The sequence below is a fragment of the Accipiter gentilis genome, chromosome Z (genome assembly GCF_929443795.1).
Source record: "Accipiter gentilis chromosome Z, bAccGen1.1, whole genome shotgun sequence".
NCBI classification, from domain to species: domain Eukaryota; kingdom Metazoa; phylum Chordata; class Aves; order Accipitriformes; family Accipitridae; genus Astur; species Astur gentilis.
In genome coordinates, this window is record NC_064919.1 from 58,111,232 (window position 1) to 58,124,637 (window position 13,406).

Consider the following 13,406-nt stretch of genomic DNA (forward strand, 5'->3'; position numbering starts at 1 on the left):
TTTCTAAGACTAGACAGCCTTATGTCAGGTCATTAGTGAAATAACTTTAATGACTTCAGATAAAAGTTAATGTTTACAATTATACTTCTTCTTCAGCTTTATTTTGAAATGATAGATGCTCAATTTGGAAGTACTTGTGAATGTTAATAATTTAAAAATAATGATACGATAACTGATATAAAGATGATGAACTGTACTTTTTCGTTTTGTCTATTTGAAATGCAAAAATTACCTGCAAACTGAGCTAAAAATTTTATGTCTTGGAAGCATTTATATCTGACTTCTGTATATTTTTCTAGAGCTTATGTTTAAGAAACATGGAAAAGTTATGGGCATGTTTTCAATAAAAAGCAAATATGAAAATGGTGTTTGAATGTTCTAGACTAAATTTTGTAGTAATGTTTTTGCATTTTTATTAGTGAATTTCTCGCTGTGACAAAACCAGCTAAAAATTCAATAATCTGTTGTCATCTGGACTTTAGTACATAACATTTTTGTGACAAAGAAAAAATCAAGACTGAAACATTTCATGTCTATTGTACACTAAAATATTAATGTTCTTTGCATGGTAAGTTACCCTGACCATTGATGGAACAGAATTTGTGCACTGCTCTAACAGAATAATTATGCAAAGAAATAAATAACACATAGACCATGCATATCTTTTGTTGTTGCTTACTAATTTGTGTTTTGGATATACTAGTTACTGCTTTGCTGGACTAAATTGAAAAATATTACACATTTGTGTGAATATCTAGCTCATCAGACTAAGTTTGTAGCAAGTCTTGAAGACGCAACATCCTCGGTTTGCATTTTCACTGGATAATCAAATTAAATCCAGAGTTTTGGTAAGATCTCTGATCTTAGCAAGCTTGAATATTCACACTGTACTACTTTGATATAAATACTTAGGAAAACAGAGAAATAAAATTCAAACAGAAAATGAAATTTGTGAATCATTTAAGCAATATCTAAAGGAAAATTTCAGGGAAATGAAACCATGGCAAGCACTGGGGAAAAATAAGGAAAATATTAGCATATAAAAAACCTAAAACAGCAGAATTTAAATGCGTCGTCAACCTGTATTATTTTTGATCTGTCATTCTCCTATAATGTTAACTCTAGGAGTATTAAATTGTTCTTTTTACTTTTTTAGACATTAGCAACAGCTACAGGTGTTTCATGAGTGTGCACTACTTAGAAAGTCCAATGATATTACATAACAAGTCTTTTCTTGCACATGTCTAGAATTACCTACTACAGTTACATGAAAAGATTAATATTTTTCCAAGAATCTCATTCTGTTCCTCCTGGAAGTCAAAGGCAAACAGGCTACAACTGAATAGGATTATGCTCCTAATGCTTTATAGATGTACCAGTTTTATTCAACATTATCTAGGTTGTTCTTTGACATACATGCAGTAGCTTTTTTCTTATATTTATCTGAGAGTAAAAAATATGCTATTCAGTTAAGTGTCATAATATTTTTTAACATCAGACAAAGAAAAACAGTATAATATTCCAGGTTTACAAATACATTAACTAACTATTGTTAGTCCAAGGAGTCTGTTTTCTGCAATTTATGTGAATTACATTCATGATTACTTTATTTATTTGCAGTACTAACAGTTTGTCTCCAAAGCGTAGGTACCTTTATGAAGTATTGGTGTGTGGTACTGAATCAAAAATATTTTAAGAAGTGGACACTTATCTGAGGTCACAAGTGCAATGAGTTCTGCTATTTCCTGGTAATTCTGAATATCCTAAAGTGTTATAGTATAGCTAGCATTTAAGCAGTCTCTGTAGAAGGAATTGTTTAATAGACCTGAAGAGCGGTTTCAAAACTGCCCTAAGTTAATGCTGTATGGCTACGATATTTTTAATAAGTAATAATGATTTTTTTGTCTGTTTTATATGTAATATAGCTTCAATGGCTTTTAGACAACTATGAAACTGCAGAAGGAGTGAGCCTTCCAAGAAGCACCCTTTACAACCATTACTTACGACACTGTCAGGAGCACAAGTTGGATCCAGTCAATGCTGCCTCCTTTGGAAAACTCATACGGTCAATCTTCATGGGATTACGGACCAGAAGACTTGGAACTAGGTCTGTGTCAATGAAATTCTGAACTATAATAGAAAATACAAGTAATAGTAAGAAACTTGTCTGCTAGTTAAAAAGTAAATAAAACCTGTATTTAAATATTACAGTGGTTTTCTGTCAGTTCTGTCTCTTAATGTTAAAGTTTTATGCTTTTCCAGATGCCCCTATACTTTTACTTCTCCTGGTTTTGACTGTATAAAATGCAGCTTGTTGTTTGGAAATTACTAAGAATTGTGTTTCTCCATAACTAGATAAGTTGTATTTATTTGCATTTTATTTTTCTTACTCAAGTGGATTACAAGTTAAAATGCTGGATAATATTTGTTTAAGAGAGTGAATTAATTTCCCAAATGTGGTAAAATGACACCCATGTAAAACAGGTAAGTCAGGAGAGTCAGGCCTGATTTTTGGGTTATTATTTTCCAGTCAATGTAAATTGTAAAGTAAATGTAATGTAGATGCATAAAACTAGTGTTACTGTTCTTTTAATTCTTGCTTTTTCATAAAGGGGGAACTCCAAATATCATTACTACGGGATTCGTGTCAAGCCAGACTCTCCTCTTAATCGACTACAAGAGGACATGCAATATATGGCTATGAGACAACAGCCCATGCAGCAGAAACAGAGGTAAAGTGTGAAATGAACATGACTACTTACTAATATTTCCAGTTCATAAAGCCTTACTTTCACTTACATGGAAAAGTTGAAATTCTAATGCAACTTTTGTTCAACTTCTCTGCTGTAAAAAATAAAAGTTTGCTAGGTAACAGGTTGACATCACTGAAGTTAGGTATCAGTCAATGTGGAAAAATATTTACCTAGAAATTGTCATAAATTTGCAAAAGGTAGTAATAATAATGTGAGATATGATATGGACAGACTCTGCTTAACTGTCTTGAGTTGTTATCCCACAAGCTGAAGAAAAGCAGTAAGAGTTTGAATTTCAAATTTTGCTGTTTGTTTTCATTACTATATCATTGGAGCTTATGAATAAGTTCAGTTTGGTGTTTATTTCCTCTCCCTGCGAAGAATTAATATGACCATAATGGTTTGCCTCTAAGTTGATTGAAGTATTTTCCCTCAGCATCTGTTCTTCATGAGGATCCCATGAAAGCTCAGAAGTATTTGAAAGCAGTGGCACAGTGACCACAAAGGGCTATGCTGGTAGTGAAAGAATGTGTGAATATGCATATGAAAAACTATCTTGAACAGAAAATTTTAGGAAAAAAATGGAAATGAGTACATTTCTTTGAAATTAATTTTTATTTGACTGATGTCGCTAGCCTCACTACCCGAAAGTAAAATATCTAAGATGTGTAATTTCACAAAGCTCATGGGTAGAACAGTAGCATATCACACAAGACATCTCTAGAGTTATTACCCCCCCAAAATCAATTGAATGAACAGTTTGGTATAGTGTAATAAGCGTATTTTGTGGCCTTGGACACAACTGGGATATGGAAAACACAACTTCAAACTTTACTTCAAACACAGGTATCACTTTAATCTGAAATTATTTTACTTTCACTTCCAGAAGTAGTTACAGCACTAAATACATATTCGTGGTGAAATATATGGTCTTAACTATCTTGTGCTGGGCATAATACGGAAGCATGAGATTATCTCCAGTTATGATCATATAGGAAGTTCTTGTTACAAAAATCATTGCAGGATTATAGGGTATGAAAAGGTGACAGATGTTTACAAAATCTCCAAGCAAGTTTATTTTAGCCACTCAATCTCATTTACTTACAGATTTCATTCACTCACACTCAAAATCACATGTATGCACGAAGACATATGCCACAATGGCCTAACTAGAATTGTTTCTATGAAATTGTTTCTGGAGAAATTATGCCAGTTGTCTTATCATTATCACTTCTCTTGTCTTCTACTTGATTCACAATGACAAAGTAATTTTGAACATGCATTATATAACTCTTAGGAGTAGATACTACTTTTCTTTATTATTTGCTTAATTATTTTGTTTTACTCCACCGTATGTCTTGTGTAGTTCCCTTATTTTCCTTACCTAGGTATGTTTGGCGGCATTTTGTTAATATTATGTTTACATCAGTTTGTTCCCTGATTATATTTGAATGAAATCACACATATGGCATCATGTAGCAGTTAGTGCATACCTTTCCTTTAACCCATGTTTTGCACATGCGTACACACATGTGCGTGCACAAGCATGCTCCCATTCATAGTCAGTTCATACCAATCTTAAGCTCTGCTGTGAGAGTCTGTAAAGATACTGATGAAGGATGGGAACTACAAGGCACTGGATAATTATGCCTAATAGGTAGCTGTTACATGAAAAACACTGTGCTGTAGTAGAAAAGTTGGTTATGCATTATCTTAGTTGAGGCTAGCAATAAGATAGAGGAGAGTAGGAAGAGGAGGGAAGTGGAAGCATCTGACTGACTGCAGAAGAGATCACCATGTTGTTACATCTTAATAATAACAATGGCTTTGTTATTGAATCTTTAAAAGCAGCTGTCCCAGTACACCTTCCTAGGTGAAGCTTTACCTATTTGCTCAGGAACTTGCATTCATTACTTTCCTGTCTTTTAAGACAAAAACCAGGCTGATCTTTTTACACTCTTGAAATCTTGTGATGTCCAGTTAGGTCCCCTAGAAATAGACACATTGTTCACATAGTCCTACTGGTGTACTATTCATACAAAGTAGTTCTGAGGATCTTTGTTCATCCCTCAGTTCAGGGAATGCAGATCTCAGTAAAGTATATTACTGTCTTTCCAAAATTCCAGCATCCTAAATAAATAAAACGCAGAGATCACAGAGCTAGCCAGACTTTGACAATTGCACTGTGAAAAATGTATATGGTCTCAGGTCTGCATACCATCAAATGTACTAGCAATACTGAGTAGGATATAGAAATTTTCAGAATGGAGATGTTTATCTAACAAAATACAGGAAATTTTTGTTGAAAAATAGAAACTCATGAGCCACTATAACTTACTTATTCATATTTACCTAAACCAGAAAACTGCAAAATTTTCTAATAGAAACAGTGATTTTGAAAGCCAAGTGTGATGGTGCCAGAACATTTTTGTCTCATTGGAATCTGCTGATTATAATAATCATTGTAGAAAAAGATTTAATAAATTTATTAAATTATTCCACAACCTAGCCTATTTACTTCATTATGGCCACTCTAGCATGCAGCAATCATGAGCTTTGGTCTATTCTTCTCTCTTTGTAGCCTTACTTTTTAATTTTAGGGTACTCTTTGGTTGTGCAATGTCAAGCTTTATTCCACATTCTTGAAATAAAAATGTCTGTATATTTTGCTTGATTAATTTTAATGGAAACTGAGATACACTTGTGTTTTTGTAGCCCTCAGGAGCTAGGGTTTTGGGGGTGTTGTGGTTTCAGCCTGGCTGGTAACAAAGGACCATGCAGCCGCTCGCTCACTCCTCCGCCCCCCTCCGGTGGGATGGGGAGGAGACGGAGGAGAGAAAAGGAAAAGAAACTGGAACCTCGAGGGTTGAGATAAAGGCAGTTTACTGGGACAAACACAAAGAGATTACAACAACAATAACGGCACTAATGAAAAAAAAAGTATACAAAAAGAGTGATGCACAGTGCAACTGCTCACCACCCGGGACTCGACGCTCCGCCACTTCCCCCACCGAAAACAGAGACCACCCCCCGGCCCGCTCCTCATTTATATACTGGGCAGGATGTCACATGGTATGGAATAGCGCCTTGGCTAGTTCAGGTCAGCTGCCCCGGCTATGCCCCCACCTCCCAGGTTTCTGTAAAAATTAACTCTATCTTAGCTGAACGCAGGACATTATCCACCCCTTATTCTATACCATCTACATCATGCCCAGATCTTACTTTTTTTTTTTTCCCAATCAACCACTACAACTTTCCTTGTCTTATATATAAGTATATGGACTCCACCCCCTGACCTCGCACACACACACACGGTGTTCCTTTAGCCTATGGGCTATCCCTCTAATGTGTCCATCAATTTTGGGGCTCTATCTGTTGTAACAGTTCTTCAGGATAAGAGAGAGATGGTGTGAGATGTTGGGTTGTTGTACGCTGCCTCTGGAACTTGTGGCTAGTACATTTGGTGTAACTCATGTCCTTGGTCTGCAGGTCGAAGACGTTGATCTTGAGGAAATTGGTGGGTGCCAGTTTAAGTTCTATCGCTGTTGTACTTGGCTCAGTTTCAAAAGTCCATCCTGTAGTCATTTGGATAATTCTCACAATAATACCCTTGATATGGCATATAGACACTATAGATACAATGACATGCATTGGCAGGTTATTTAGCAGTTAAATATCATACAGCCCAATTTACTGGCTATTCTCTCCCAAAATCAAAGCTCCCTGAGGTACACATCGAACCTCTCCATCCTTCTGCATCACCCACCAGGTGTACCCAGGTCCTTGAGCAAAAACAACCCCTTGAATGGGTTTGCTTCTGCTTGAGGGAGGACTAACCCAGACTGTCTTTCTTAACATACTCCTCATGCGCACTACAGGGACTTTATCCCCTTCTACAGTATGTGGAACTCTTGGTTGGGCGGGGCCAGCCCGATTGGCGGATCCTCTAGTATTAACTAACCAGGTGGCTTTTGTTAAATGTGTATCCCAATGTTTGAAAGTTCCCCCCCCATCGCTCTTAATGTAGTTTTCAGCAGTCTATTGTACCGTTCAATTTTTCCGGAGGCTGGTGCATGATAAGGGATGTGATACACCCACTCAATGCCATGTTCTTTGGCCTAGGTGTCTACGAGGTTGTTTCAGAAGTGAGTCCCGTTGTCCGACTCGATTCTTTCTGGGGTGCCGTGTTGCCATAAAATTTTCTCTTCAAGGCCAAGGATAGTGTTCTGGGCAGTGGCATGGGACACAGGGTATGTTTCCAGCCACCCAGTGGTTGCTTCCACCATTGTAAGCACATGGCACTTGCCTTGGCGTGTTCGTGGGAGTGTGATATAGTCAATCTGCCAGGCCTCCCACTGTTTATATTTCAGCCATCGCCCTCCATGCGACAGGGGTTTTTGCCGCTTGGCTTGCTTAATTGCAGCACATGTTTCACATTCATGGATGACCTGTGCGATAGTGTCCATGGTCAAGTCCACCCTTCGATCTCGAGCCCATCTATATGTTGTATCTCTTCCCTGATGGCCTGAGGTATCGTGGGTCCACTGAGCCATAAATAGCTCACCCTTACGTTGCCAGTCTAGGTCCACCTGAGACACTTCAATCTTTGCAGCTTGATCTGCCTGGTGGTTGTTTTGATGTTCTTCAGTGGCTCGACTCTTGGGTACATGAGCATCTACGTGACGTACTTTTACCACTAGCTTCTCTATCCGAACAGCGATATCTTGCCACAGTGTGGCAGCCCAGATGGGTTTACCTCTGCGCTGCCAATTGCCCTTCTTCCATTGCTGTAGCCACCCCCACAGGGCATTTGCCACCATCCATGAGTCAGTATAGAGATAGAGCACTGGCCACTTTTCTCTTTCAGCAATGTCTAACACTAGCTGGATGGCTTTCACCTCTGCAAACTGACTCGATGCACCTTCTCCTTCAGCAGTTTCTGTGACTAGTCGTGTAGGACTCCATACAGCAGCCTTCCACCTTCGATGTTTTCCCACAATGCGACAGGACCTATCATTGAACAGGGCATATTGCCTCTCATTTTCTGGCAGTTTATTATACAGCAGGGTTTCTTCGGCCCGTGTCACCTCTTTCTCTGGCGACATTCCAAAATCTTTGCCTTCTGGCCAGTCCGTGATCACTTCTAACATTCCTGGGCGACTGGGGTTTTCTATGCGAGCTCGCTGTGTGATCAGTGCGATCCACTTACTCCACGTGGCGTCAGTTGCGTGATGCGTAGAGGAAACTTTCTCTTTGAATATCCAGCCCAGCACTGGCAGTCGAGGTGCTAAGAAGAGCTGTGTTTCAGTACCAACCACTTCTGAGGCGGCTCGAACTCCTTCATATGCTGCCAAGATCTCTTTTTCAGTTGGAGTATAGCGAGCCTCGGATCTTCGATATCCCCGACTCCAAAACCCCAAAGGTCGGCCACGGGTCTCCCCAGGTGCTTTCTGCCAAAGGCTCCAGGTAGGGCCATTCTCCCCAGCTGCAGTGTAGAGCATATTTTTAATATCTTGTCCTGTCCGGACTGGCCCAAGAGCTACTGCGTGAACAATCTCCTGCTTAATCTGTTCAAAGGCTTGTCGTTGCTCAGGCCCCCATTTAAAATCGTTCTTCTTCCGAGTAACTTGGTAGAGAGGGCTTACAATTTGACTGTAATTTGGAATATGCATTCTCCAAAAACCCACAACACCTAAGAAAGCCTGTGTTTCCTTTTTATTAGTCGGTGAGGACATAGCTGCTATTTTGTTGATGACGTCCACAGGGATCTGACGACGCCCATCTTGCCATTTTACTCCTAAGAACTGGATCTCCTGCGCAGGTCCCTTGACCTTACTTTCTTTTATGGCAAAACCAGCCTTCAAAAGGATTTGGATTATTTTCTTCCCTTTCTCAAAAACTTCTTCTGCCGTGTTGCCCCATACGATGATGTCATCAATATATTGCAGGTGCTCTGGAGCTTCACCTTTTTCTAGTGCAGCCTGGATCAGTCCATGGCAAATGGTGGGGCTGTGTTTCCACCCCTGGGGCAATCGATTCCAGGTGTACTGGACGCCCCTCCAAGTGAAAGCAAACTGAGGCCTGCACTCCGTTGCCAAAGGAATGGAGAAAAATGCATTAGCAATGTCAATTGTGGCATACCACTTAGCTGCCTTTGATTCCAGTTCATATTGAAGCTCTAACATATCTGGTACAGCAGCGCTCAGCAGTGGCGTGACTTCATTCAGCCCATGATAATCTACTGTTAGTGTCCATTCCCCATCAGATTTCTGCACGGGCCATATGGGACTATTAAAGGGTGAGTGAGTCTTGCTGATCACTCCTTGGCTCTCCAGTTGGCAAATCAGCTTATGGATGGGGATCAGGGAGTCTCGGTTGGTGCGATATTGTCGCCGGTGCACCGTGGTGGTAGCAATTGGCACCTGTTGTTCTTCAACCTTCAGCAACCCCACAACCGAAGGGTCTTGGGAGAGACCCGGCAGGGTAGACAGCTGTTCAATCTCCTCCGTCTCCAATGCAGCTATACCAAAGGCCCAACAGTACCCTTTTGAGTTCTTGAAATACACCCTCCTGAGACAATCTATACCAAGGATGCACAGGGCCTCTGGGCCAGTCGCAATGGGGTGTTTATGCCACTCATTCCCGGTTAGACTCATTTCAGCTTCCAATACGGTTAGCTCTTGGGATCCCCCTGTCACACCAGAGATACAGATGGGTTCTGCCCCTTTATAACTTGATGGCATTAGGGTACATTGTGCACCAGTGTCCACTAGAGCCTTATATTCCTGTGGGTCTGATGTGCCAGGCCATCGAATCCACACTGTCCAGTAGACTCGGTTGTCCCTCTCCTCCACCTGGCTGGAGGCAGGGCCCCTCTAATCCTGGTTAGAATATCCGTTACTCACTTTCTGCACACATGAATCAGAAGTCCCTTCAAGGGGATCAGAAATGAGATCGGCCCATCTACTGCGTCTGGGGGACTGCTCACGGGAAACTGGAGCAGCAGTTTTCCAAGAAGAATTCTCTTTTCTGGTTGCTTTTTCTCGCAACTCCTGTACCCGTGCATCCAAGACTGAAGTGGGTTTTCCATCCCACTTCCTCATGTCCTCTCCATGGTCACGCAGGTAAAACCACAGGTTAGCCCGTCATGTGTACTTTCTCTCTCCTCTCTCTTGGGCAGAGGAACGCTTACTCCCAATAACTGCGATGCGGGCCTGTACAGGTGAGGAGGAGGACAGATCCACTTTGAATTGCTGGAACTCTCGGGACAACTCCTCTACAGCTGAGACACAGGCCCGTAGGGAGGAAGAGAGACTCCCTTCGTATTGCCGGAGTTGGACAGCCAATTCATCCACCGTTTGTCCATAGCCTTCTCTCCAGGACATTACTGCCAATGAGTTGGCATAGGTTGGTGGTGCACTTCGTAGAAACTTCCGCCACATGGGTTGTGTGCATTGGACTTCATCTGGATCTGTGGGTGACTGCGCATTTTCTGGATCATTGTAAATCACCTCCAGCACGGCTAATTCAGGTACTGAATACCTCTCTCCATGGTGGTCCACTTGCCTTGGTGACATGTAACTTCATCCCTGAAGGGGTATCTTTCCTTTACACCTAACAGAAGTCGCCTCCGGAGGCTGAGGACTTGTGTTTTTCTCCCAATCGCCTTGTCGATGCCCCCTTCCCTAGACAGAGATCCCAACTGCTTGGCTTCCTTACCCTCTAATTCCACACTACTAGCCCCGCTATCCCAGCATCGGAGCAGCCAGGTAACAATGTGCTCACCTGGGTGGCGGCTAAAATCTTTTCGCATGTCACGCAACTCACTCATGGATAGGGATCGGGTAATTATTTCAGGTTCTGCCTCTACCTCCTGTTCTCGCGATGACCCTGGTTCATCTTCATCTCTCGCTAAGCGAACTGATTTCTTTGTGTGTTTCTTTTTCTGTACAGGGGCGACTGATACTGGCACAGGTTGGTTCTCTGGTTTAGCTGCAGTGTCTGTCACCGGGGTAGGGCTAGTCATGGTACCTGTTGTCGTGGTAGGGGCAGCCACGGTGCTTGTTGTCGGGGTAGGGGCAGCCACGGTGTCTGTTGTCAGGGTTTGGGTAGCCACGGTGCATGTTGTCCTGTTTTCCATCTTTTCCCCCTTTTCCCCCCGAGGGTGCTGCATAATATCAAGCAGTGTTTGGTAGATACTGGCCAGGGCCCAGCACAGTGCAGCCAGTTGTATGTCTTTGGAATAGCCACAGCATTTTTCTTTCAAATATTCTGTCACTTCATAAGGGTTCTGTAGTTGTTCGGGAGTGAACTTCCAAGTCACTGGCGGTGAGAAGTTCTCTAGATACTTGCCCATATCCTCCCACATGCCGTGCCACCCATGAGTATCCAGCTTTGGGGGAGATCTCTGAGTGGTACTCTTAAAGAGCGTTTTTGTAGCCCTAAAGAAGACCTGAAACATATTCAGGAGGCATAGCACTAACAGCACACTGGCTTGCGCATCCCAAGGATATTCAAAATTCTTGAAAGCTGTTGTAATTAGTCGGAAGGAGAAAAGGGAGGTGAACGGACGGGGGGAGGTATCCCCCCCTAATTTCCCCATGGATTGGGTGTAATTACCAATAAAATCCGACAGAAGGTGCCCGAAGTATGGAAATATTATCACTGCCTCATACAGATACCAGCTTAACCTCATGACCAGTGATGTAATCATTTCATAAGTCGACATTGCCCAGTACAGCAAAATGATAATCCCAATCACTCTCCCAGAGATGAGATACGCAACTACAAGCAATACATAGAGCATATAAAAGCTTACAAAACGCCACCATGTAAACAAATGAAACAACATTGTGACTAACATCTATATATCTAAGAGATGCGTTTGGCAAATTTGTTTCAACACGCTCTGGCCAGATCTGTCGTTATCTCAACCCTTCGTGCCCCACGTTGGGCGCCAAAAAGGACTGTCGTGGTTTCAGCCCGGCCGGTACCAAAGGACCACGCAGCCGCTCGCTCACTCCTCCGCCCCCCTCCGGTGGGATGGGGAGGAGGCGGAGGAGAGAAAAGGAAAAGAAACTGGAACCTCGAGGGTTGAGATAAAGGCAGTTTACTGGGACAAACACAAAGAAAAAATACAACAACAACGGTACTAATGAAAAAGTATACAAAAAGAGTGATGCACAGTGCAACCGCTCACTACCCGGGACGCTCCGCCACTTCCCCCACCGAAAACAGAGACCACCCCCCGGCCCGCTCCCCATTTATATACTGAGCATGATGGCACATGGTATGGAATAGCTCCTTGGCTAGTTCAGGTCAGCTGCCCCGGCTATGCCCCCACCTCCCAGGTTCCTGTAAAAATTAACTCTATCCCAGCTGAACCCAGGACAGGGGGAAAAAAGAAATGCTAAATATAAAAATGACTTGACTTAAAACTTTCAGTGCACAATTTAAAAAGTGAACTTGTATTTTTGAAGTAAGATTTCTTCCACATTTACAGAACATGCTTAGTATCTAATTTCAACGTTTGATATATTTCTCTATGTATTTTTATCATAGTTATCCTAGTGTTTTGAGGAATTCTAGCAGGATTTATTAAGAGATAACTAAAAGACTGAATATTACAATTTGCACGATTAGAGTAACATTGCTCTTTCTCCAGCTTTCTTAATTTTTTTTGTCCTTTAAATCAGGTGTAAATTGCAGTCAATTTACTTTTTCTGTGTAGTTACACCAATTCTACCACCTCTATCAGACACATCTAATCGGATAAACACTTCTAGTCCTTTCTGGCAAAGGCTGTAGACTGCATGTATGCTACAGACCATTTTTCTTCCTTCCTTTTCTTAATTTGAGGGTCATGCACCTTTTCTATTTGTGTGACTTGAATATCCCAAAGTGCTTTTGTATGTTCATGTTCGGAGTTTGTTCTGGGCTTGAATTCAAGGGTCTGGGATTTATCAGACATAAATTTCAGGTGGGAGGTAATGCTCTTAGTTGCTTAGTCTTGGCTGTGATCAGCAGGAGCTGTGGGAGTACTCTTCCTTTGTTCCAGTAAAGAAAAAACAGAGTAACTACAAATCACAGATGCTAACAGTCCTATGTTCCAGCTGAGACAGTGGTATGATGACAACAGCCACTTATCAAGAGACTTAAATCACCTTTGAACTGAAGAAAAGCACAGTTAATGACTAGTCTTGGCTGGAAGATAACAGCTAACATCCTGCCCTTCAGCTGGACCTGTTGTAAGGCTCAGAGTTGCAAGGGGAGGCCTGGATTGCCTCTGTCATCCTGCTGGTAGATGTTTTCCAGGGTAGGAAAAATGATGATATTTAAATGCTCCTATTATACATCAGTTCTGGATCAAACGCAGATCTGACTAGCAGTGCATGGACATCAGACAAAGATTGTTAGGAAGAAATAAAGTAATATCCAACCCAAATATTATGCCAAATATATTTGCACAGTTTTAAGTCTGGCACTAAACACTTGTCACTTTAAAGTACAATTTATTGTAAAATCTCTTTCCCATAAGCATTCCGTATCAGATCATTTAAGGGAAATGTATCAGAGATATAATTCCTAAAGTCAGTTTTTATTTAGCCTGTTTTTATTTAGCTCTTCATGCATAGAAGCTCGTGGCTCAGAAGC

General features: G+C 41.5%; 1 protein-coding gene across 2 annotated transcripts in view; it reads left to right on the top strand.

The window, feature by feature from the left end:
- RFX3 (regulatory factor X3) overlaps positions 1-13,406 on the top strand; it is a 129,630-nt gene that overhangs the window by 96,329 nt on the left and 19,895 nt on the right. For both annotated transcript variants that reach the window (XM_049796260.1, XM_049796261.1), the window contains exons 6-7: positions 1,926-2,107; positions 2,613-2,732. In XM_049796260.1, the coding sequence (XP_049652217.1) occupies positions 1,926-2,107; positions 2,613-2,732 (302 nt within the window). The remainder of the gene's footprint in view (positions 1-1,925; positions 2,108-2,612; positions 2,733-13,406) is intronic.